Source organism: Protopterus annectens, chromosome 12.part0 (assembly GCF_019279795.1).
Source record: "Protopterus annectens isolate FY-2018-M chromosome 12.part0, PAN1.0, whole genome shotgun sequence".
Lineage (NCBI taxonomy): Eukaryota > Metazoa > Chordata > Ceratodontiformes > Protopteridae > Protopterus > Protopterus annectens.
Genome location: NC_056746.1, coordinates 503,489,853 through 503,515,742, shown reverse-complemented (window position 1 = coordinate 503,515,742; position 25,890 = coordinate 503,489,853). Strand labels below are relative to the sequence as shown.

The following is a 25,890-nucleotide window of genomic DNA, read 5'->3' as shown; positions in this document are numbered from 1 at the left end:
GTGTGTGTGTGTGTGTGTGTGTGTGTGTGTGTCTGTGTGTGTGTGTGTGTGTGTGTGTGTGTGTGTGTGTGTGTGTGTGTGTGTGTGTGTGTGTGCCTTCTGTGGAAGGTTGGGGGCCGGGCTGGCAACTCAACTTTGTAAAACTCCACTGCCAATCATGAGTGGACAGGTGATCCACTTTGGCAACCCCGAACCAGGAAAAGCCGAAAGAAGAATAGACACCTTGCTTTCTTAAGGTCATAGATTTTTACGTTATAATAACCTTTTAGTGTAATTTTTGGATTTATTTGCCTCCTTCACATTGTAATAACCTTTTAGTGTACTTTTTGCATTTGTCATTTGCCTCCTTCACATGTGTGTGCACAAGTGTGTGTGTTTATAGAGTTCATTGTGTGTAATCACTTTCTGACACTCTTACTTTACAGATGTCTTAACATTTGGATTTGTGTTGTACTTTACAAAACACTTATACCTGTGTAGCCACGGAGTGTGTATTAGTTGTCATTGGCACCTGACAGCAAAATGCAGAACAGAAAAAGTCTATAGACATAGAGAATGATAGACAAGGCTAAAGAAAAGTTACTGTAAAATACAGTGAGAACTGCCTTGTTTTGTATACACACACAACTAAAGACTGGTAATTTAAGATTTTTGCATTCATTCCATAAAATGTCAGATATCAGGTAGCCACTGTTTTAGTAAATGACAAGATTGGGGATGGGGCATTCACTTCTATGAAGTTGAGCAGTCTGTATAAATAAGACAGTATGGGGGGCAAGCACTCCACATGGGAAGTACCCCTGCGAGGGGAGGTTAGAAAAAAAAAATGTTTAAAGTCATGTGTTCCTGATTGGTGACCTTTTGTGACTAAATGAAACAGCCACATAAACCTGCTGTTCTGCAAACATACCCCCATTTGTAAAGGTACAAATTTGTAATATTAGTCTCAGAAACAGGCAGAAATCCTAAAGCATGCAGTGTGTCACAACTGTTTAAGACATAACTAACAGTTTAATATACTACACTTTGCAAGACAATTGTAACAGCATATACAAAACAAAACACTATTCTAATACTAGTACATTAGAATGGTTAAAGGAAGGGTTTTGAGAGGAAGGGGTACTTAGTGGAGGGAGAAGAAGTCATAGTTAGCCATAATAGGTTCATAGGTAGGTACTAGGGTATCTGTCCGAGGGCATTTATAAGCCTAGCCAAAGTGTGTCGACTTTCGCCACCCCATTGATTAATTAACTGATCCTCTGTCAAGCAGAGCCAATAAAGTGATCCAAGGGGTGTATTTTCTGTTACCCATCCACTCGTCAAGGTTTCTCTTGAAGAGTGTTAGTGAGGGGCTCTGCCTAATGTAGTTTGGAATTGTGTTCCAAAGCATGGGGAGTCTCTGTGACAGGAATCTATCCCTCCAGCATGTTCTATTTATTGTTGTGGCGAGGTTTAGCTCACTAGAGCGCGTGGCTCACAGTGACTTGGATTTCTTTAGGTGGAGCATATCCATCAATTCTGAGTTGGACATGGCCTTGTAAGTCAGGCAGAGATCACCTCTGAGTAAGCGATATGCCACTGAGTACAGCTGGAGTTTTTCCAGTCGGGCTGCATAGGACATATGTTTGAGGTCAGTAATCGTCTTGGTGAGGTACTTTTGTGGTTGTTTCAGCTGTTGGAAGTGTCTTGTGAGGTACATCCCAAATGGGGCATTGTAGTCTATGATGGGTCTAAGGAGTGACGAGTAGAGGGGCACTATAACCTCTTTATTTCTAGATGCGAACCCTTTAGTAATTAGATGGGCCACATAGAAGGATTTCCTAACTATTTTGGCAATATGATTGTCAAAGGAGAAATTACTATCTACCTGGGTCCCCAGATCTCTTATTACCTCTTCTGTATTAAGGGGGCTGCCACCTATGTGGTAATTTGTGGGTGTTTTTCCCAAACGGGATGACTCTGCATTTTTTGGCATTTAGATTGAGGCCATGACTTTGACACCAGGTGTCTGTCTCAGTAAGGCCCTTTTGGAGGATGTCCATGTCAGCCGGAAAGTCAGTTATGGCTCCCAGTTTGCAGTCATCAGCGAACTTGGTTAGCCATAGTCCTCCTGTATTTGCCTGTACGTCTGAGAAGTATATGCCAAACAGTAGGGGTCCCAGGACTGAGTCTTGCGGGACACCACTTGTGACTGGTTTAGAATCGGACCTGAAGCCCACTATTCTTACCGTGTGAGTTCTTTCTGTAAGCCAGTTGGCAACCCATCTCGTGACGTAGGGGTTTATGTTCAGGCTGGTGAGTTTTTCTGTAATACCCGAGTGGGGAATGGTGTCGAAAGCCTTGTCGAGGTTAAGGTAGGCTGTGTGAACCATCTTTCTCTCATCTATGGCCTTGGTGACTGTCTCAAAGAAGTCAACCAGGTTTAGTAGGCATGATCTGCCCTTAAGAAAGCCGAACTGGGTGGGGTCAAGTGTTTGGAGGTTCCCAATGTCTTTGTTAATGAGTTCCATGATGATGTGCTCCATAGCCTTGCAGACCAGGCTAGTCAGGCTTATGGGGGCGATAGTTACCAGGGTCAGTTGTGGCCCCTCCTTTGTGGAGAGGAATAACCGTTGCTGTGCACCATTTTATGGGCACGTAGCCTGTGGAGAGGCTGAGGTTAAATAAACAGCCACGCAGGTCTCAAACCCAGGACCCTATACACTATCTTCACAGTAGTTAACCACCAAGCCATCACAGAAGTACCATAGATTAGTACTAGGCTAACTGCTCTTGTGAGCCATTTTAAGCCTAGCCAATTATCCCCTGTTTATGTACTGTAAAAGGTCTGTATCATTTATGAATTGGCAGTTTACAAGACGTTGAATAAGTCGAGAATAAGAAACTTTGCTGCACACAGCCCTGAAGCAGAAATATTTTTGAAGAAAAATCGAGCAGCTGTTTTTTCCTAGATCAGTAGTGAAGAAGGTGGGGAGGGATGATTTATTTACGTTTCGGGTCATGTTTAGGCCAGCGTACGCCTTATAAGGAAGGTTTGTTTTTGAGAATGCAGTACTGAGAAAATTCACTATCAAGGATTTTTTCAGTAGCCAGGAGCTTTGGATGCCTGTTATAGTAATACCATATGTTTGCATTGAGTTTTGACTGTATTTTGCATGCCACCTTTAAAGATCTCTTAAGTTGCTGTTCCCAGAGTGAAATTGTTATATATGATAGCTGCTTATTCATTGAGCCACATTTGCATTAGGTTCACTAGGCACACATCTGGAGCAGTTTGATTAGAGCGTGACTTCTCTGCTGTACACAATGGAGCTGTTCAGCACATACTGCCTTCCCTTACGGCATTGTTAGCACTGCACTCAGTAGGGAGTTGGCTGTTTACAGCAGAAGTCACCTGACTGGGATTTCAGCTCAGAGAATGACAGCATCTCACCACCAGCCTCTGTGTTATGTTTTTGCCTTTAATAGGCATGAGAACTGTATCTTAAAGCAACAGTGATATATAACTTGTCCAGGAATGTTGCAGGTAGCCAACAGCAGATATGAAAAAAGTCAGTCACTCAATTCTCATGTTGTTCTCCAAGTCAAGGTTACAAAGAGTTTTGTCACAGCAGACTACTGTTGTATCCCAAGGGTGGAAACCATTGTGTTTGTGAAATTAACTAATAAGTGCATTTTCTTTAGTCAACATAATTTAGCATTTTAATTGTAGAACTGATTTTAAGCCATGCTGGCTTTCCAGCTGATGTCTTTTTTTTTTTTTTTTTTTTTTTTTTTTTTGCATAACTCCAGTAAGGTTTAGTTTTAAGTGAAGGTTTATTTTGTATTGTACATGTTACACTTCCTGAAGGCAGATGTTAGGGTCAGCAGAGGAGAATTGCTTAACTTGTTACATAACTCTGCATAGTAAATTCAGCCATGCTGAAGTTCTGCCATTCATCAAAGCTACTACTAAAATGAATTGTAGAAAAAATGTGTTGTGTGTTACTCTCTCAGTAACTCCTGCTTTACTGTTTACCTTTGTACACAGTAAATGTGCATATGCTTGTTGTAATTTTGAAACAATAAAATGTAACTAAAAGAGGAAGCATAATGCATGCCTGAAGCCACACCTTCCAAGCATTGTATATAGTTGTCTGCCGTCTTTTAGTGGAGGCCGCTGTTTTGGTCTGCAGAATGTTTTATGCAGCACTGGTGCAAATAGGTTCATAGGTAGGTACTAGGCTATTGGCCCTAGGGCCTATATAAGCCTAGCCAAAAAATGTACCCTGGCTTTCGCCACCCAAGAAAATGGTTCCACCCAAGAACAAATACCCCCCTACAACTCTTGAATAATTACGACCAACCCAAACTTTTTTACCTGCATCTTTTCCTTCCCATTCTCTTCTTTCTGCTGACTTAATGATTTATTTTTCAAGGGAATGCTAATGTTCAAATACTGTAACCTCTTGTCTGATTGTACATGACACCTACTAAAGAACTAATACTTGATTCTTTCTTACACCTACTCTAATGAAACCATACATTGTTCACAAATGAATAACATTTCTTAGTATGTCTTGCTATGTAATTGAAACTAGTCATTTTTTGAATGTTTGAATGTTATAATTTACTCATGTTTGGAGCTTTTCTCCCTGGGCCTCTACTGAAAATGGATATGTATCCAGCTAGACTAGCCCGGTCAACAAATATAAAATAAATAAATAAAATAATAAATATTTTCCTGTGCCCCTGTCGAGCAGAGCCACAGAAGTGATCCCTGGGGTGAATTTCCCATTTCCCATCCAATCATCAAGATTTTTCTTGAAGAGTGCTAATGAGGAGCTCTGTTTGACATAGATAGGTAGTCTGTTCCAGAGTATGGGAAGTCTCTGGGACAGGAATCTATCCCTCCAGCATGTTCTGTTTATTGTGGTGACAAGGATTAGGTCCCTAGAGCGTGTAGCTCGGAGGGATTGGGATTTCTTTAAGTGGAGCATGTCCAACAGCTCTGGGTTTGACATAGCTTTGTATGTTAGGCAGAGATTGCCCCTGAGTAGGCGATATGCGATGGAGTAAAGCTGTAGTTTTTTGAGACTGTCTGCATAGGGCATCTGTTTGAGGCCAGTAATCCTCTTTGTGAGGTATTTCTGTGGTCTTTCCAGTTGTTGTAGATGTCTTGTGAGGTACATACCAAAAGGGGCATTGTACTCTATAATGGGTCTAATGAGTGATGAGTAGAGGGGAACAATGACCTCTTTTTTTCTGGATGAGAATCCTTTTGTGATGAGATGAGCCACGTAGAAGGATTTCCTGACCACTGTGGCGATGTGATTATCAAAGAAGAGACTACTGTCCACCTGTGTCCCAAAGTCTCTTATCACATTTTCGGCATTAAGTAGACTACCAGCTATGTGGTAATTCATGGGTACAGAGTTTTTACCAAAGGGGAAGACAATACACTTTTTGGCATTGAGCTTCAGGCCATGGCTTTGACACCAGGTATCTGTCTCAGTGAGGCCCTTTTGTAGTTTGTCCACATCGTTAGGAGTTTCGATTATGGCTCCTAGTTTGCAGTCATCTGCAAACTTTGTTAGCCAAAGACCTTCTGTGTTAGCCTGCACTTCAGAGAAGTAGATACCAAACAGGAGAGGACCCAGGACTGAACCATGTGATACTCCACTTGTCACTGGTCTGAAGTCAGATTTGGAATCCGCTACTTTCACAGTGTGGGTTCTGTCTGTGAGCCAGTTGGCAACCCATCTTGTGACATAGGGATTTATACCTAGTTTAGTGAGCTTATCTATAATTCCAGAGTGGGGGATGGTGTTGAAAGCCTTGACGAGGTCTAGATAAGCTGTGTGAACCATTTTGCCCTCATCTATGGCTTTGGTGACTGCTTCAAAGAAGTCAATCAGGTTTAGGAGACATGATCTGCCTTTTACAAATCCAAACTGGGTAGGGTCCAGAGTTTGGAGATTACCAATGTCTTTGTTTATGAGTTCCACGATGATACGTTCCATGGCCTTGCAGACCAGGCTCATCAGGCCAATGGGGCGGTAGTTCCCGGGGTCCGTCGTGGCTCTCCCTTTGTGGAGTGGGATAACCGTCATGGTGCACCATTCAGTGGGTACAAAGCCTGAGGTGAGGCTATGATTGAACATGGTACTTAGGTAGGGTGCCAGTTCATTCTGTAGTTCATGTAAAACCCAGCCTGGGGTATTGTCAGGTCTCATGGATGCTGTGTTCTTGGCTTTGGAGAGTATGTTTTTTACCTATGCAGCCATGATTATAGGAACTTTGCATTCTTCCGGTATAGAGATGGGCCCTCTAGGGGGTGAGAGGTGGGTAAAGTTAGCACTGAACCTATCTGCTAAGATGTTGACAATATCAGTTGGTTCTGTATATTTAGTGCCATTGTGCTGTAACTCAGAGCAGATCTGAGTATTCCCATTGAGGTTCTTGACATAGCTATAGAATGCTTTGTGGTTGTCTTTAGAGTCAGTGGCAATTTTGTTTTTGTAACTAGCTTTGGAGGATTTTATGAGGGATCTCAGCTTCTTACTGAGGTTGACCAGGGAGTTCCTCCAGTCATGGGATTTTACACTTTTTTGCAACAGTTTCTTTCTTCTGTTGTAGAGTTTGTTTATGGCAAGGACCACCAGATTGGCTTCCTTTTTTTGGAAGATAACATCTTGGTTCTATTAGGGATAGCGTGATCCATGCACTCGTGTAAGTGCTTATAAAGTGCATTTGTGTAGGATTCAGCAGTCATACCTCTATTGTCCGTCTGCATGGGTGTCATGAAGTTTGCCACTTCTGTCTTAAAAAGTGTGAAGTTGGCTTTGGAGAAGTTTTTTACGATGGTTTCCCTAATTGGGGGTGGGGTTGGGATGTGGATGTCTAGGCTGATTAGCTTGTGGTCGGATCTGACCAATGAGGAACTGACCTCTGGTGTGGAACACCGGTTTCCCATGTTGGTAATGACCAGGTCTAGAATATTGCTGCCCCTGGTGGGGGTGTGAATAAGTTGATCCAAGGCGTTGGAATTTATGAATTCTAGAAAATGTTGAGCAAAAGAGTTGGTACATGAGTGGTTTTCCCAGTTAATGGTGGGGTAGTTGAAATCACCCATTATTAGGGTGTTGGGTTGTACCCTAATACTTTCCAGTGTATCAAGAAATGAGGAGTGGGAATCATGGGGCATGGTGGGGGTCTGTAGCAAGCTATAATTTGGATTGCGGTCTTGCCAAGAGTTAGTTGCACTTGGATAATCTTGGATGCATTATGCTGTGCAACTAGCCTGGAGGTGTGGATATCCTTAATTAATATGGACACGCCTCCGCCTTTAGTGCTTCGTTCTAGGTTAGGTGGCCGAAAGGTGTGGTATGAATTGTAGCCTGGTAATGAATTGATATCACATCAGTCAAGCTACTGTATTTGATTTGAACAGCAGATACAGTTTACATTAGCTTTAGAATGCCCAGTTCTTTTTTAAGCTAAACTTTTAACAATTCTTTAGGGCACTCTATACATGTTGTAAAATTGAAGATTGTGCTTTATAACTCCTGCATACCTGCATTCTTCTTTTCCCAAGAATTCTGGACAAAATCAAAAATAATGGGAAAATAAAGGTTGAAAATCAGGGATACAGTTTTAGTATAACTGATTCACTTAAAAAGTCAGTGGAACAGCATGTTTTATGTCGATATACATTTTCTAAATAATTGGAAGAATGAAGGTCTAATTTGTGGCTTTGTTGACTTAACTGCAATCCTCATGATGTAAGAAAAAAATAATTAATGAAATGTTGGCCCTCTAACAGAAAACACAAAGACACTGGGACATGGACGTGATGTAATACTTTTTATTGGACCAACACAGGTTTTGCAGATTACTCAGGATTTCATCAGGTGTTACTAAGTTACTGATGTTAGATACAGTGTTTCAGTGTCCACTTGTACCTAGAAAAGGAAGTGCATGTAACGATTGCCCAGGCTGATTTCCTCTTTCATTATTGCTTCTGTTTCCTTTTTCATTGTCTGCACATGTCCTGCATTCCTTTTTCCCAGATATACTGTTGTGCATTTGTTCACTTTTCATTCATAAGCTTCTGCATTATTCATTTTCGCTGTGTCTTCTGATAATACCTACACCTTCGTTTTGCAGTGGTACACTTAATGCAATCTAGCACCTTTGTAACATTTGAGCTTGTTGTCCATGATTTGTCTGCTTCAGCCACTTACACTTAGCTTCACATAACTACCCTAGAATGTCATCTATTACCTGCCCTAATCTTCAGCGAGGAAGGAGTAACTTGATATTATAGATGAAGGGTTCTTACCGTCTGCCTAAGGTTTGGAGATGGCAACTTACAATAAGAACCATACCCTTGTAGCTAACATGAATGCTGGCATGCATGCATTCATTTATTCCCTGCGTCAACGAAGGCTTCACTGCTGTGCCTGTTGCGTAACTTGTTTTTTTATCATCAGCAAAGCAGTACTATTTTTCTTCGAACCCTGTCTAACGATACGTAGTGTTTGAAAATTACCTATCCTTTTCCTGACTGCGGTCCCTGTACTAGTCATTAGTAAATCTCATGATGAGCTCCATGTATTAATGTCCTCTGTGCCGTGTTGTCTACGCTACCATCCTACAACCGCTGCAGATTTTCCAATTTTTTTCACCAGCCTTTTTGTGCTGCCTTGTAAAGTGCTTTGTTGTAGTCCACTAAGCCATGACTGTGCCAGTTTTTTCTCTGCTGTACTTATCCAGCCATAGAACTTGGTTGGAGTTGTGTGGTTTGAGTGTCATGCTTTGAATCCATGCTTCTTTAGGTCTAGTGCCTCAATGACTTCTAAGTACTGCAGAACTCTACTCTTCAGCAGTCATGTCATGTTTTGCCCCTACGTCTGAGCTCAGACTTCGAGGTCAGTAGTTTTTCAGTCTCTGTGTTGCTCAGACTGCTGTGACTGGGAGTCACATTCAGCCTTCCTCAGTTTTGGAGATCCTTAATGTCCTTTACAAAGGTTAACTAGTAAGGGTGTCCCACGAGTTCTCTGACATTTTGAGTGAACCCCATCTCTCCCCAATGCATTGTGCACGTTTATTTTTGGAGTATTTTAGGATCCTTTCCTTCATAGAAGGACTGCTGTACACTGCCTTATCCTTGACCTAGGCACTTCTGCTTTGATTTGGTTGATGTTGTTATTTGTCTTTTCGGCTTTTCCTGGTTAGGGGTCACCACAGCGGAACTCTGGTCCACTAATGATTGGCAGTAGATTTTCACGAACGACGAGGTGCCAGCTCGACGTCCATCCTTCAACGAAGGCACGCCCATTTACGCATGTCTTTCCAACACCCACCCAACCGCGGGGAGGACATGCAGACTCCACACAGAAGGCACTACCCACACTCCAGCCGAGAATCGAACAGGAGAACCTCTTGCTGTGAGGCAACAAGGCTACCGCTGCACCACCGCGGATTCCAACTCTGATTTGATTTGGTAAATCTCCCTCTTCTTCATTTGTAACCGTAAATTTTGAATGGTCTGTTTTTGATGTTTGTTACAGTGACAGACCAGATCCATCTTAATTTCTCAGTAACCATTATGTTTCACTTGTCTAGATGTTGAAGAGTAAATGCATTGTTACTGAACAAGTTTAAAGGCAGCAGAGAAAGCAGCAGTCTAGGCCCGAACCTTTTTATTTTATTTGTTACATTTGTTTACTGGGAAAGTCCACTGGGCCTGAAAGAGCCCATTTTCAATGGAGGCCCGGGGAGAAAGGTTCAGACAAGAACATAGATACAGAAAATATTAAACATTAATTGGTACAAAAGTAGATAAAGTGTTACAGATAGTGATTACTGTAATAAATACAGAATATATACATAAAAGGAGGAATTTTGTTGGTTGCTAGAAAAATTCAATCAGAGAGGTATAAGGAGATATATTAATCAGCATTATTGTACCAGTATGCGGTGCTGGTGCTGCGGTAGCATGGTCGCCTCACAGTAAGGCGTCCTGTTCGATTCTCAGCTAGAGCATCTTCTGTGTGGAGACATGCATGAATGGGCATACCTTTGTTGAAGGTTGAGCGTCAGGGCCGGCAACTCGGCACATAAAAATCTACTGCCAATCATTAGCGGACCTGAGTTCCACTGTGGCGACCCCTAACCGGGAAAAGCCTAAAGACACAACAACAACATTGTACCAGTATCAGCAAGTGATAAAAAATAATAATTATGGAGAAAACACCATCCGTCAGCAGTAGCAAAAAGCATGGGAGTTTAGTTATCATGTAAGGAGAAGGGGGATAGAGCAGATGCATAGCCATGAAGAGTTGAGATGATTTTACGGTGTTTGTTTGAAGGTGGTGGTGCTGCCTTTTTATGCCTTAATAAGTGCTGGTGGTATATGCTGCACTTCCCTTGTATTTTAAAGGGAATGAGATGGTATAGCCATGTCAGTAGTGTTCATATATTTATGTTTTTCCTGCATCGTTAGGAATTTAAATAGCATGCCGGATCACCATGTCAGGATCCAAACCCATGAAAAAGAGCACTTGTTTATAATCAGTGAACACAAAGCATAACCGGCAACTGAAAGTCACCTGTATTGTCAGCAAAAACAAACAGGGTCATAAACTGATTTAAGAAGGAGTAATAAACCCAAATCCTCTTTTTGTTTGTTGAACAAATCTCTCCTGAAGTGCTTACTGCTGTAGGTAGAGGTGGAATAATGTGCATGACCGTCTTGTGATTAGCAAGCTACTTAGTAATCTGAGTTTGTTAAAGTGCTGAGAACCTTTTTATTTTTGTACTACTTAGGTATTTTTAAATGCAGTTTTAGTGTAATATGTGCAGAGAACAGAACGTAGTTTATGACTGGCAGAGAAGGGACAGTGTGTTCTGCCTTCTGAAAGGTGCACTTGTGTGGCTGAATAGAAAGAGAGGTTAGTGCTCCAGTACTGAGGACAGAGGCACATTTACTGGGGTATTGTGAAGACCTAACAATATTAACAGCTGAAAATGTGTGTAAATTACTACCAGTTTTCCTGTAGAGTGTGTATAGTTAAAAGTATAGTCTATTAAAGTACAGCTAAGTGGAAAACTTGCAGTTCGAATGAAAGATCTGCACAAAGTAGGGTTGCCACCTTTTCAAATGCCCAAAGTGGGACATATTTTTGTAGAAATGTCAGATTTTGCAGGAGAAAACGTACTCATGGCCAGTACAGAGGCTAGAACTTCACTTTTTTACCAAAATAAAAGCTTATTCTTCTAGCATTTGAGGTGCTTATGCTATTTCATGTAACATTTAGGGGGCTCAGATAAAAATAATTGTTTTATGCAACTGTTAAAGAAAACTTAGGAAATGTCAAGACGTTTGCCTCTTTTTTCCCCCCCGCAGGACACAACTGGCCAAAGAGGGACTGTCCCTTGCAAAGTGGGACAGGTGGTAACCCTAACACAAAGACCAAAGTTTAAAGGCAGAAAACCAGACTTGTTGGTCTCATACTTAATAGTGTATTTTTGTCTCTTGTGCACATGAAGTGCTTCACTGTTCGAAGTCTGCAACAAGACGTTCTGGGAATCCAGTTCCTTGTAAATGAAGAACTGTTTTCTATCACCACCTTCTAAAATTCGTTTTGCAAAAAAAAAAAAAAAAAAAAAAAAAACAATAATAAAAAAATATATATTTCTTCATAGCTTGCATTAATTTCTCACCTTGTTACACTGCCAGTGCCTTCTTTAAGGTTATTCCCATTGCTGTTTATTTTATTTCACTTATAAAACAATTTCCGCATTCAGAAACCTTTTAGCTTTGTAGGTGTTTTTACTAGGAATTTGTATTTTTCTTTGTGGTTTTGCATAAGCCATGATATGAGGGACAACATACTTCCCAACTCAGACTATGTCCTTACCTCAGCGATTAAAAGAAGCTTATACCTCATGTAACATGTTGGTAACTGGCTGAGTCCGGTACTGGCTAGATTAAAAATGCAACATGGAACAATGCTTATCACCCTTTTCATGAAGTCTGTAAAATAATTGTTTCATAGCATTCTTTCCCCTCCGACCACCACATAATAGCCCTAGGTTTCTTAGTTTTAAAAGAAGCAGCTGTTAAAAGTTATAGTATTGTTTGGGTCTATGTCAGATAAACGAAAGTGGAATCTCTCGAACGCTCATATGAGCGAATAATCATAACATCGAAATGTGCACCCCCCACTAAATATATATTCCTACTCCGAGGTCACACTACAGTGAGGAAAGGGCAAATATCTCACTCTTCACTGTACTGCAATCCCAAAATACCACCTCTGATGTTATGATTATTCGCTCATATGAGCGTTCAAGAGATTGCATTGGACCCTATTGTTTAACTTGAGCTGGCATTGGCTAAAAGAACTGAATCTCTTGTGAAAAGTTTGGCAGTTTACAGACGGAACTTTATTATTTCAGCACATGTGCCTGTCAGTGATCTCCTGGATTGCATGCCTAGTAATTATCTATGAGTGTAGTAATCTGATCCATCTTCTGGTTAGACACATGGAATTTCCACTTGCTTTCTCCAGTATATTCAGAACAAAGACTCCTGGACCTGTGGATTTTCTTTCATGTCCTTTGCCACCTTAACCTTGCGATAAGAAGCATGAACGAACTTTGCACAGTTTTTCAGCCACCATGCTCATAAAATATTTCTCCATATGTATTACCCTACACAAACAGATTAAAGACACACAACTCTTTAAGTCTCTTTGGTATAATTTTGCTGACAGCACTCACTGACCGGATGTTACACCTTAGCTTTTTTGTTGTATAAAGTGGCTTGAAAAGTTGCTGTTTAGTGTCAGTTTCTTTCCCCAAGGCATGACTAGTTTGTCCAAGTCCCGTAGTTTCATTCTGAATGCCTTTAGCATCCAGGAATGTGTCAGAGTGAACTGTCGACAAAACTAAACAGAACATCTAATTACTGTAGTGTAGAAGTACTGCTCTTTATGCATAGAAAGATGCTTAGCTTTCCAAACAATGAGTACTGTACTGCACAACGCATACGTAATAGTAGTCTTCCAATTAGATTTCATGTCCAGTAACTCTATGATGTTCTTCATGTTTCACTGTTGCAGTCATCACACTTGGGTTATCCTGCCAGGGTAGCCCTCAGTTGGCCCGAATACCAGAGGCATAGTATTTCTGCATCAGTTGCTGCCACTGCAGGACTGACGTCAAGTCGTCAGTGGTATAAAATCAGGCAGCTGACGCCATTACATCAGTCTTTCTTGCCAAGGAGCCCGAAGCAGAAGCAGTTCGCACGAGTGCAGGTCAGCTGCTATCTGAGTTTTGTTTCCGAATTGAAGTTGAAATCTTCATCCTTTTTTCTTGCTCTAACCGATGTCAGAAAAAGTTAACAATTGTCTTGCCTGTGGAAAGCAAATACCACACTGAGACTTCCATTCTTACTGCATCACCTGTTTAGGCCCAGACCACTGCGTACATCGCTGTCGCTTTTGTGCTTTGTTCAACGCCAGAACTATACGTCGTCGGGCCCTTATTGTAGCTAAATATTTTCGCTCTCGGTCCGCATATTCCGATATGAATTCGGTAAGCCATCTGACTACCGATCTTCCAAAAAAACGAAAGGATAAAGACAGAGACACACCGTACAGGTCCAAAACTGCCGACAATGCTTCCGTTAAGCTAGTTGTCAGTTCTCTGGTCCTCATTGAGGTGCTTTCGCAGCCCCTGATGCCCGCTTCTGTGGATTCGCAGGCCGCTACTGAGACCCGTTCTGAGTTTGGTATGCCGCAAGACTCTTCTTTGACTAAGGATCCTGCGGATGTCTCTACCTTGGATGGGTCTGGAGCTGCTGAGCAGGCACCGGCTTCCGAGGAATTTCTTCGCACTACCAATAGTCGACTCAAACTGACAACTTCTTTTGCGTCTTCAGTTCTTTCTAAAACTAATGAGTTTCTAAGGGCCAGGGTATGAGATACACCTAAAAAAACGATGACCCAAGCTCGGGTACGTACTTCTGCCATTTTAAGCATTTGAGATTGAGGCATGGAAGACCTTATCATGCTCATTAGGGGACGCCAACCTACCCCTTCCAAAAGAAAAAGAGACTTGTCCCCAGTAGTTTTATCTGACCAGGAGTCTGATGACTCTGAGGTTTCGGAATATGAAGACATGCAACCCTTATCTGCTTATGAGGATTCAGATGCAGAAGAATCCATTCCTTCTGCCTCTCCTCCAGAGGATTTTTCATTTGGTGAAACCCTACATACTTTAAGGGAGCATTTCCTATGGGAATGTCAGGACTATCCTCAGTCCAAAAAGAGACTCAGGGAATTCTTAGATTTACCACAGCACAGACCTTTAGCCATTCCTCCTGTCGTGGATGTTGTAGATGATGTCTTTATGGAATCAATTTTGACTCCTGACACCCTTCTTCCTGCTCCCAGGAACCCTGACAGGTATTACAGAGTCCCTGACTCTCATAAATGTCTTCTAAAAAATCCTACTGCTGACCCAGAGGTCATTTCCCAAGGACCTAAAGGAATTAAAGCAACCACAGCTAAGAATCCCACCCCCTCAGACAGGGATTCCTGAACTTTAGACAGATGGGGTAAAAAAGTATACACCTCTGCAACTCTTGCCATTAGAGCGCTAAATTGTCAGTTCCACATGCTGAAGTACCAGCAACATACCTTGGAACTCCTCAAACAAAAAATATCTACCTTTCCTGCGTGTGCAGAAAATAATTACAAAAGTTTATGCATTCTGCAAGCCAAGTTAGTAAACACACCTTGCAATGTGGCTTTGACGCCCTAGAAGCATCTTGCAGGGCAGCAGTCACTGGTTCTGTACTTAGAAGGCATGCTTGGCTTAAGGAACAGACCTTGCCAGACCATGTCAAATCCAAACTATTGGACGTACCATTGAACAAAGACAATTTGTTTGGCACCAAGGCAGAAGAGATCTTAAAAAAGATGGAAGAAAAAGCTAAATCTATATGCAGACAAAGACCTCTTACAGGTCAAGCCTCCGAGGTTCAGTAGGCATTGCCCATCCAAGCACTGGTCCTTTCCACCCCCTTCAAGGCCAGCTCAGCCAAGACTTAGGAGAAGCAGATCCCCCAGACAGCAGTCCCAGGGAATGCAGAGATCTAAGCAATGGAGTTCCTCCACTTCAAAAACAGGAAGTGCTAAGCCACCCTCTTATCGAAAGAACTCACAATGACTTTACACCTCCAACCCTTACCTCTACCCACCTGCTTGTGCCCTAGGAGGAAAACTCTCCTCCCATGCAAGCAACTGGGCCTCTATTACCAACGGCCGATGGGTACTCAACATAGCTTCCCAGGGATACATATTTTATTTCCACACTCTGCCAACCCCAACAGGGTTCCCAGATCTTCCTCCAAATCAGTGGGCAGAGGCCAAAAAACAACTCCATTCCCTGCTCTCCATGAAGGCATACAGCCTGTTCCTGCAGACCAGATAGGCCAAAGTTTTTATTTCAGGCTTTTCCTGGTACCCAGGAAAGAGGGCACCTGGTGCCCAATCCTCTATCTATCAATTCTAAACACCTTCCTGGTGATATCAGAATTCAAAATGCTCACCCTCCAGCAGCTTCTTCCTATGCTTTCCAAGGATGCTTGGTTAGCCACCCTAGACTTAAAAGAGGCCTACCTACATATCCCAGTCAGGGAATTTTGCAGGAAATATCTACGTTTCAGGGCAGGATCTATGCACTTTCAGTTCTCTGCTCTTCCCTTTGGCTTATCCACTGCTACCAGAGTTTTCACAAAATGCCTGGCTCCAGCCATTGCTTTTTGCAGACAAAGAAATATTCAAATTTACCCCTACTTAGACGACTGCCTGATTCAGACAGACAGTCAGGAAAATGTGTTACAGCACCTGACCTTTGTAAAGGACCTACTAACCTCCCTGGGGTATACTGTAAACGAAAAGAAATCAAAACTAGTCCCAACTCAAAAAATTGTATTCCTGAGAGCAAGCCTGGACACAGCATTCCAGATGGCATGCCTTACTCCAGAAAAATATGCCTACCTGACAGGCTACTTTTCTCAACTAGCCACCAGAACCCAGTTATCCGCAAGGAAAATCCTGCAAGCTCTAGGGTTCATGGCCTCCTGCATTCTACTCATTCCATATGCCAGACTGCATATGAGGAAACTACAATAGTACCTAAAAAGCCTTGGGTGTCAACACTCTCAGGACCTGGAAACTATCATACCTATGATACCCTGTCTAAGGAAAGATTTTCTTTGGTGGGCAGCAGCATGCAACCACAACAAGGGTTTTCCCTTCTCACAACCCCATACCACCCAGACCCTCACCACAGATGCATCAGATTATGCCTGGGGTGCACACCTGGATGGCAGGTGCATTCAGGGCCATTGGACCTCAAATCAAATAATCTGCACATCAACCAAATAGAGATGCTAGCTGTTCAGCTCTGTTGGATCCAGCTCAAGTTATTCCAGGGGCAGCTGGGAAACAGGGCTTTATTCCAAGTTGTTCCTTGAATCCAATAAGTTAGGGAGCCCAAGACTGATCTTGGAGCACAGCGGCAAGCATAAGTTCTAGCAGCTGCTGCTATGGGACTCCTGCCTTTGTTCCTGGAAGGTGTCAGTTAACATGAATGGTGTTTACTAATACAGAGGTTTGAATTCCACTTGGAGGATTAATGTACTTTTCCATGTTCTCTCAGAACGTCCAATGCACGGTACTTCCATTTTCTCCATGCCCAAGATCTTAATAAATTATTTGATTGAGAATCAAGAGGCCCTCATTTTCAGACTCGTTTTGCTTCTCTGCCTGGACAACTGGCTGTAGATCTTTGGATTGTTCCATCAGGTAGAAATTTCCTAAAGTCTGGCTCAGAGCTTTCATGTTACAGTTTGTTTCCTGAACTGGATATTTGCCTATCACCTTCTCTCACTAGACAGGGCCCAGGAGTTCAGGGACCTCACTTTCTAGGCTTTTCAGCAGTAGAGTGTCCAGGATCGTGCCCTTCTTTGACCCAGTAATTTTCTGCTATCAAATATCTTCGTGGTTTCCTTTGCTACCTAATTGTGAGAGTTCCAAAGAGAGCAGTTTGATGAGTTGGGTACTTTGATATCAGTAGCCTTAGAATCATTACTCCCTTTTAGACACTCTGCCATACCTCTCAACCTCTTTGTTCAAGAAACAAAGCAAAAAAATATTGGGGTGACAAAGGCCCAAAATCAAGGACAGATTTTAAATATTGCTCATACAGACTTAGAAAGTTGATAGAATAATATATTTTTACATTATTGTACATTTTTCAAAGGATATGAGGTCTAAAACTCAAATATATGTCATTATTTAATTACTTCATTACTCAGTGATCTACCAGAAAACCACAAATTTTATGACGAACATATCAAACATATGAGGGAAAAATCAAGACACTTGAGAGGTATGCACTCTGTTTATAATGGGCATCTGCTGCCATTATTTGGGGTGGCATCTGTCAGCTGACAGTTGGGCTGAGGCCCTCTCTTCCTCCCTCTTTCTGCAAAGCAAGACCCGCAGAAGTACATATTTGTTATTTTTTACAATGTGTCATGCATACCTTTGTGGGTAGTTTGAGTTCTACCATTATTTGAACTGTATTGCAGCTGCATAGGATTTGCTAGTTTGTGTCTGAGTAACACAGTTCCTGTACATTCAGGTAGTCCCACAAGCCCAGGTTTACACTGAGCTTACCATGCTGGACCAGGAAACTTTTGTTCCTGATGCTTTATTCTTGGCATAGTAAATACAGTCATAGCCCACATTCACAGAGTGACAACTGTGTATTCCTCAGTGCCAGCTGCCACTGGGCTTATCATCCAGGGTGCCTAAATTTGCAAATGTTGATGGGAAGAGCCCTTTTACAGTGCCTGTAAGGGAAAGTGGAAAAGACTCTGTGAATGCCACAGAACTGAATTCAGTTACCATGGATAACCTTTCTCATCTCAGACATCAGTTTGACTTGGGTCTCAGCTTTTGAAAGGATGACTTCCACTTATCAACCATTTTGACCTGTCGTGACCTAAGTGGGGCAGGACTGCGACCCATTACAGGATGGTTAAGATGTTCCTAAATTAGGAGTCCTACAGCTAAGGCATCCTGTCAGAAGTTTGTGCCAATCCCTCCTCAGACCATAGTTTTATGCATGCAGTGTTATTTCTTCCTTGTAAATTGACTGGCTAAGCAGATCTGAAGTTTCTGTGTTGTAAAACATTTTATTTGGTGGCTAATGGCACCGTTGTAGTTCCCCAAACTCCACCTCTTGAACTTGAGGAGCAATCCAGTATGATATCCTCACGACTTTATAAATAAATCAGTTCTAGTATTGCAGTGCTGCAAAATCAGAAACTTGCTATCACATTCCCTAATAGCTGCCTATCGCTTGGTGAGTGTCAGAGTTTCAAGGTCTCACAAGTGAAGAACTGTACCTTCATGTATTGGGTTAGTACCAGCCCTAATTTTGTTTGGTTTTTTTTTGTTTGTTTGTTTTATATTTTTTTGCCAAATATAGGTGAGAAGTGTCTCTTGTCTATCTCCCTAGCTTCCCTCTAGGTGTGCCCATCTTGGTAGGATCACCACTGTCAGTTGCTGTTTACCTCATAAAGGTGCATGGCTTTTGGAAGGTGGTTTGATTATTTTTTTTTTTTTTTTTTTTTTTTTTAACAATACAACAACAGGGTTTTGGTGTTGGCAAGATGACTTTTTCCAACTGGCTTCTACGCTGCATTCTTTTCTGTCATCAACAAGTGAGCCCTTCCCAAGCTAATGCACTAAGATAATTCCATGTGAGTAGTCACTGCCGCTGATGTCTGCTTGTATAATGTCTCAGCGGCAGACATTTGTGCTGCAGCAAGTTGAATTTTTATGCACACATTATGGCTATCTGATGCAGGAGCAGGGCTTCTGAGGGGGGAATACCTAGCATCTTCTGATTCTCCCTTGTCCTTGTTTCTGAGGTTTATGTGCCACTTCTTTAGATTTTTCCTATGCATAAACCACTGTAGAGGTCCCCTCACCAAGAAATAGTGCAGATACTTGGGTATTAACTGTATCAGCTAATCTTTAAAAAGAGCATGAATTAAGAAATTATTATTGTTATTTTTAATGGAGTAATACCCTTTTCCCAAAGGACCAATTTCAGGTACTGCTTGAGCAGTTGGGGCACAAAAAGAAATACAATGATTAGCTACAGATGATGAATAATATAGGTAGGTCAGTACTGATACATTAAACGTGTTTTATTATTCTGATGGTTAGGTTAATGGAGGAGTTTACTCATACGTGATACTCACAAAGTGGGCAGTGCAAGCTAAAATAATCTTATTAACACAGATCAGTTGAGAAAACATAAAAGCACAACTCAGGATAATATATGTCTGTGTATATGCATATATATATATGTGTGTGTGTGTATATATATATATATATATATATATATATATATATATATATATATATATGGTTCCCCTTCAGAAAGTCGAACGACCACAATCTCACAAGTCATATGGCCGAGACCATATGCCTGAAATAAGTAGCGGGGGGTGTGGGAGGTGCAGGGGGGCTTGCCCCCCTACAGAAACACTTTGGTGTGTTATGTTTTTCTTTTTTTAGCTCCCTTTCACGAAGACGAAGCTTCGGCCATATGCATTTGTCCGAAATTTCGACTTTGTGAAGGGGAAATATATATATATATATATATATATATATATATATATATATACACACACACACACACACACACACACACACACACACACACACACACACACACACATACATACGTGTTTTTCAGTCTTGACAAATGAATATATTACATGGAGCAGATGTAGAATTTGTAATCAATTCAAAGTGTGTAGACAGAGGAGAATTATGTTAATATATATATAAAAAGGATTAAGAAGCATGGAGATGAGTGGAGTGTAGGAGGGGCCAAGTCTTGTTAAGATAAGTTTTGTGGTAATAGCAGTATGATTGAAGCAGCAGCCTTTTCCCTGTTTCAGTGCACCCAGCTGACCATCAGCTGCCCAGCTACACCATCTTTACCTGGTGTCTATAGTACTTTCCTGCAGGGTGTGACCGGTGACCCCAGTAGCATGACGGGAAGGAGAAGCGGAACAGCTTGCAGCATTACATGTACTAGTCCTGCACATCAAGGGATTTTTTTTTAATTTGATGTATCCTAAATGGGTGGATCTAGTAATATCGCATGCATCCCTTCTCATAAATTTAGTTAGCTGTGATCCCCTCCCTGATGCCTAAGTTAGTAGCAATTTGCCTTGTGATTGTGGCACCGTCCCTATCAACAGGGATGCGTTATTATCACAGGCAGAAACTCCCCCAGAGTGGGGGAGGGGTACAGGACATTCTGACCCCAGCTGTTTTGAACCATGCATTAACAGTTACATTTCAAAGGTAAATCTGTACCACGTTAAATATATTTAAAACAACTTATAGACAGATGAAAATACTTCAGTTACACTAGTTTCAATCACGGAACAACAGAACATACTGAAACTCCAGGAATACCTGCAGCGTAGTGAGATCATAAATTTCAAAATGTTCACAGCCACCATAATGCCATGGAAACAACCGCTGTTGCATAGAAACAAATTCAGAATTACCAGTTTGTTACCATCTTGAGCTACAATTCTGTAATACTCCCATACAAGCCACAATGTATTTATTCTTAGAAAGGCAAAACAAATCAAAACTACGGTTACACCACAGCACACTAAAAATGTGGCATTAATGCCACCTGCTGATTCCCTAGTAAAATGCAAGAATAAAAATATTTTTGACCTCAGACAATTTGGGCAGGAAACAAAAAGTTATAAAACGCTCGTGCATATCCTGTGTATGTTCAGTTACACAGATTAATTTTATTGTTAACATGTTAAAAGCTGTTATTACTTTAATTAATTATATTTATATAATAAATAATATGTTAAAAAAATTACCATTACATATACATAAAATAATAATATTATTGTTAATTTCTTAAGGTTTTAATGTTTAAAATGTTAAGTAATATATAAACTTTCTATGTAAAATTCCTGATTAAAATATTAAGTTGTACAAAGCTGATATTAAATTTAATCGGGGTCAAATCGTCCAATTACTATTGTCATATACAGTAAATGTAAAATTTAATATGAAAGTGTATCCAATTGCATCGGGGTCAAATCGTCCAGGGTCAAACTGTCCTGCTTCCTGGGGGAGCTGTCACAGCTGCTCTTTCCCACCCTAGTCTTCCCAACTCTTTCATTGCCCGAGCATTTAGTCATTCTCAAGTCGTTTGGGTCATAGTCAGGACTCTGTCACACTTCATCTTGGAGTAATGGCACAAAGAAACAGCATTTTGATGTGCACTAGTTGGGTAAATAGTAAATCTGGATCAAAACTCATGTAGTGACACATATTCATGGATGTGATAGTATTTCCCAAAGGTCGTATTTTGTAATGAGTGTGCCCCCTCCTACCCTTATAGAAGAATGAATTTCCTATTATAAGAATCTGCTGGTTTGACTAGTAATTTGATTCCAAGACTTGTAGTACTCTTAAAATGTGTTTAATTTCCATGTTTGAAAATTCTCATTTGAAGAGGTTTATACCTGTGGGCATAGGGAACACATGCCCCTTATCTAGGCCGAGGGTTGCCAGCTTGGGGCAAAAGGGGCATTCCTTCACTTAACGTTGATCTTGGTAGAAACTTTGAAGAACTTTGCCAGAAATCATAGAACAGTATTTCCAAGCGTGTGGTACTGCAGAAGTAATGATACAGCGAGTATTCCTATACCTGCGGTGTCTGTAAGCTTACTTTGCAGTGAACACCTCTATTCCTATAGTAGGTACAGGGGGCATTTCCTGTTAAGAAATCTAGAAGATAGTTAGTTGTTCAGGAGGTGGTATGTGGCTTCACTTAACACTGTTGCCTGTGTTCACTGTCGAAAAGGTATTCCAGTTATGAAGCTGATGTCTTGTAAAATATTTCAACAATGTAGTTCTGACTTTTCCAAGAATTCTTGAAGCTTCCTGAGAGTGTTACTCGCCTGTAGAAATATTTTGTTTTAATGTAGTGTCATACGTTAATAGGTAGCTGGATAGTAGACGGTCAGTTATCATGCCATTTATAGCTTAGCTTAGCCTAGAACTCCGAGCATCAAAATTACTCCTGCCTTGAGAAGGGATAATGTCCAGTAGCCATTGTAACCATTTGAAATGTCAGGACCTGCTACAGGAAATTTCAAAACAAGGAGATTGAAAGGCCAAATGATTGAACTTGTATATAACAGGTCTGAGATACCATTTCTCAGAAAATTCCCTTTTTTCCAGGTTATGGCAATTTCAGAGTTGGTATATGTAAGTTTGGGGATGTGGGAGGCTTAACCCCGTTCAAAAAGAAGTTTTAAGGAGAAGAATGATTTTTGAGATTTGCTCTTCTCCAGGTTTTCGATCTTGTTTTTTTGGCACTCTTGCTTTTTTTAAGTGCCAACATTTCAATAGGGAGCTGAATATCTCCTTCCTTTTCCCACAGAACTCATTTTGTACAAGAATCAGTTCAATTTTTCAGTTTGCTATTGAGGTACTCGTTGCATGTACTCAGTACTTGTTAAGTAGTTTCCTTTCATTGATGCTTACCTTGTGCCCTTTTGCTGGTATCGTTTTCCACATTAACTTTTTAAATGCATTTGCAAGCAACTTAGATGCCTTCAGTTATTGCTGCTGTTGGGGGTATGATTACAGCAGGGATTCTGAAGTCAGTTATACCTATATCTGGCATGCTTAAATTTGTATACATTCTATCTTGGGGGTTAGTTCGGTTAGCTCTGTGAAGCAAATGGGATAACGAAACTTAATGGTGGATTGCTTAACAAGAAAAACATTACACAAAGAATTATTTTACAACCGTGATGAGCTATGTTTAGATAGCTTTGCACAGGCAGCCATACTACGGAATGTGCAAACAGAATGTAGACAAATGTATCTCCATGTGGAACAGTGGGGGACTTTGCCCTGACCTAAGGTCGCACTGTGACAAAATACAAGAGAAAAACACCTGTATGTTATTACTTCATTTGCCATGATATACTTACTTTGCATGTGAGCTTTTTTTTTTTTTTCTTATTGTGTTGACTTTAGGCTTGGAGAGTCCATAGCCCACTGGCTTATTTGTTCTTTCTAGGGTGGAGACTGTGCAGGATGACCAAAACTGTCCCATGGGAGAATCAAAGATTATTTTTAGTATACTCTGCCCACCAGCACTTCCCAAATGTATTGTTTCCAGCGTGCACAAGTGTGCACATCTGCTATTGTCATCTGTCTGTACCCCTTACTGACTCTTTACTTTCTAACAATAGCCACTGGCTTCCATGAGAAGCTAACAGCCTATGTGAAAGCCTACAACACCCTATGTCCCTGGGAGATGAGAGGTGGTCATTAGCTCTTCACATTCTCTTCTCTACCCCACCCCATCCTCAGGTATTCATTCTTTGTTTGAACTCAGTTCACCTTCACTGCATGCAAAAGGCCTGTATACCATCAAGATCATCTCTCTTTATACCTGTATTATCCTTATTTGACCCCTTCCCTGCCCCCTTTTTTAATCAGTATGAAGACTGCTGCAAGTTCTTCTATGAAACTTAACATGCTTTTAAAGTCAGAGTGCCAACACACTGATTATTTTTGTTCCTTCTCAGGTAGATATCATGCAGATGTGCATACTTGAAATGAAGAATCGACCTGGCAAACCTCTGTTTCACTTAGAACATTTCATTGAAGGCAAGTACATCAAATACAACTCCAACTCTGGGTTCGTTCGAGATGACAATATTCGGCTTACACCACAGGTGAGTTAAATATGAAAACATTTCTGACTTGACTAGATTTAGCAGCATCTGTTTGTGTTTTCCCTTTCTTTAACAGCAGCAGCATTTTTCCTTTCTGTCATTTAGTATAGTGTGAAGAGATCACTCTGCTCCTGTGGATCTAGGACTGTTGAACGAAACTTCAGCAGTCCGAATCCACTATCACCAAACACACTTTAACAAAAGCACTTTCACCGCAAAAGCTCTTTTGCTAAAGTGTGTTAAAAAAAAAACATTAAATCTACTTTTATGCAGAGGGGCAAGCCCCCCTACACCCACCATGTGGTGGGCTGTGCCCCCCACCCTACTTTAATATTCTCACTCTGAGATTGCACTACAGTGGGGAAAAGGGAATTTTCACTATTCCCAGACCCTTCTTATCATCCCTTTATTCTGCTGCCAAGACATTTTCATCATCTCTTCAGCCTAGAGAAATGTAGCAAAAGGAGTGTACCAGGCTTTTGTCCCCAGATTAGATTGTAGGTAGGAGCTGTAACCAGCAGCCTTTATTTCACTTATTGAGAAGGATTTTATAGTTCTGGTCGAGGGTTTGGCTCGTAATTCTCCCTTGGCTGGTATAGAGCTTGAGTCTTCCTCCCAAGGATTTTCTCCTACGTCTGCTGGATTCATGGTTGCTGACCATAGTTAATGATTTTTGTTTGTTTGTATAATTTTATCTGACTTCAGCCATTCTGCTTCCTACGACTGATTCCAAGGCTCTCTGCTCTGTACAGCTGAAGTTGATGAGATCATATAAAATAGGACCTCATGGCAGATAATCAGATAATTTTTTTTTTTAGTAAACTGGTGTCTTACCCACAGGTTTCTGCTCCAAACTGAGGCACTCCTCGCCTGCACTTGCATCACCTACATGGACTTACAACCAGCCCTTTCTCTAGTCTTCAGGTTTCATTTCCTTCTCCAGTGCCCACTGGTATGAGAGAGCAGTGGTCCAGTACTGAAAACGTAAGGCAAAGGGGTTTCCTTCCACCTTGCTTTCTGTGTCCTCTTTTTCTAATGCAAATGAGGAGTCAGCGGTTCTGTCAGAGACAGACAGACAGACAGTGGCAGTTACCCCGCATTCCTTTTGTAATCTTTGCCTTAGTACCCCTCCTTTGGACAAACTCTTTGGATGATGAAGGGTACGTCTTGATGCGTCATAAGAAGTGCTACATAAACATGGGGCAAGAAAATGTGGACATCTCTGTGAACAGCTTCTTCAGAATTGGTTATGGATGGTGTCATTCACACAACCTGGAAGCATGTTAATTCTCTCATTGACTTCCTAAAAAAAGATGAGTTATATTCCTAGGGCAGACCCAAACTTATAAACTTCTTTGAATTAATCTAGAGTGATATTCCCATGTCTCGTCTGCTGCATGGTACAAACCTGAGACTAATATCTGGCTTTCATTAATTCCACCTTTTCTCTGGAAAGACTTGATTAGAACACCTACACTGTCACTACATTTAGGCTGCTTGACAAATTGTCCTCATGAGGTCCATTTATAGGATTAACTAATGTCTCGAGCAGTAGACATAATCTAACTCTCGCTCTTTCTGTATCTCTCAGGAAACCTGCTGAAAGTCTTCTGAGAGCCCCCAGTATGCGTGTTTGTGTAACCTGCTATAATTTCAGTGCCACTGACACTGGTACCAGTGAAGTATCTATAGGTATCTGCATGCATAGAATGGAATGGCTCCAGCCTTCTTCTCAAGGAATCAACATAGAGAATCCTAGACAGTTCTTTCAAGGTGAGGTTCTGTTTGGTCGAGGTAATGAATACCTAACAGGGGGCATAAAACGTGATACTAAGATGTTGTCCTCCAAGTGCTGTTTACACATCTGCTCAGGCTGTGGCTTTAGGCTATTGGCATAAAACTATTTCAGCATCACCACTGCAAAGCTGTAAAGTGCATGCCATCCAGAACTCATCTCATCCACCTACTGATTGATTTGTTTATGTAATTTTTGC

The 25,890-nt window shown here is 41.3% G+C and overlaps 1 protein-coding gene across 5 annotated transcripts in view; it reads left to right on the top strand.

The window, feature by feature from the left end:
* Positions 1-25,890, top strand: part of EEF2K (eukaryotic elongation factor 2 kinase) — a 469,356-nt gene that overhangs the window by 245,730 nt on the left and 197,736 nt on the right. For all 5 annotated transcript variants that reach the window (XM_044089631.1, XM_044089635.1, XM_044089634.1 and 2 more), the window contains one exon: positions 23,747-23,896. In XM_044089631.1, coding sequence (XP_043945566.1) covers positions 23,747-23,896 — 150 coding nt within the window. The remainder of the gene's footprint in view (positions 1-23,746; positions 23,897-25,890) is intronic.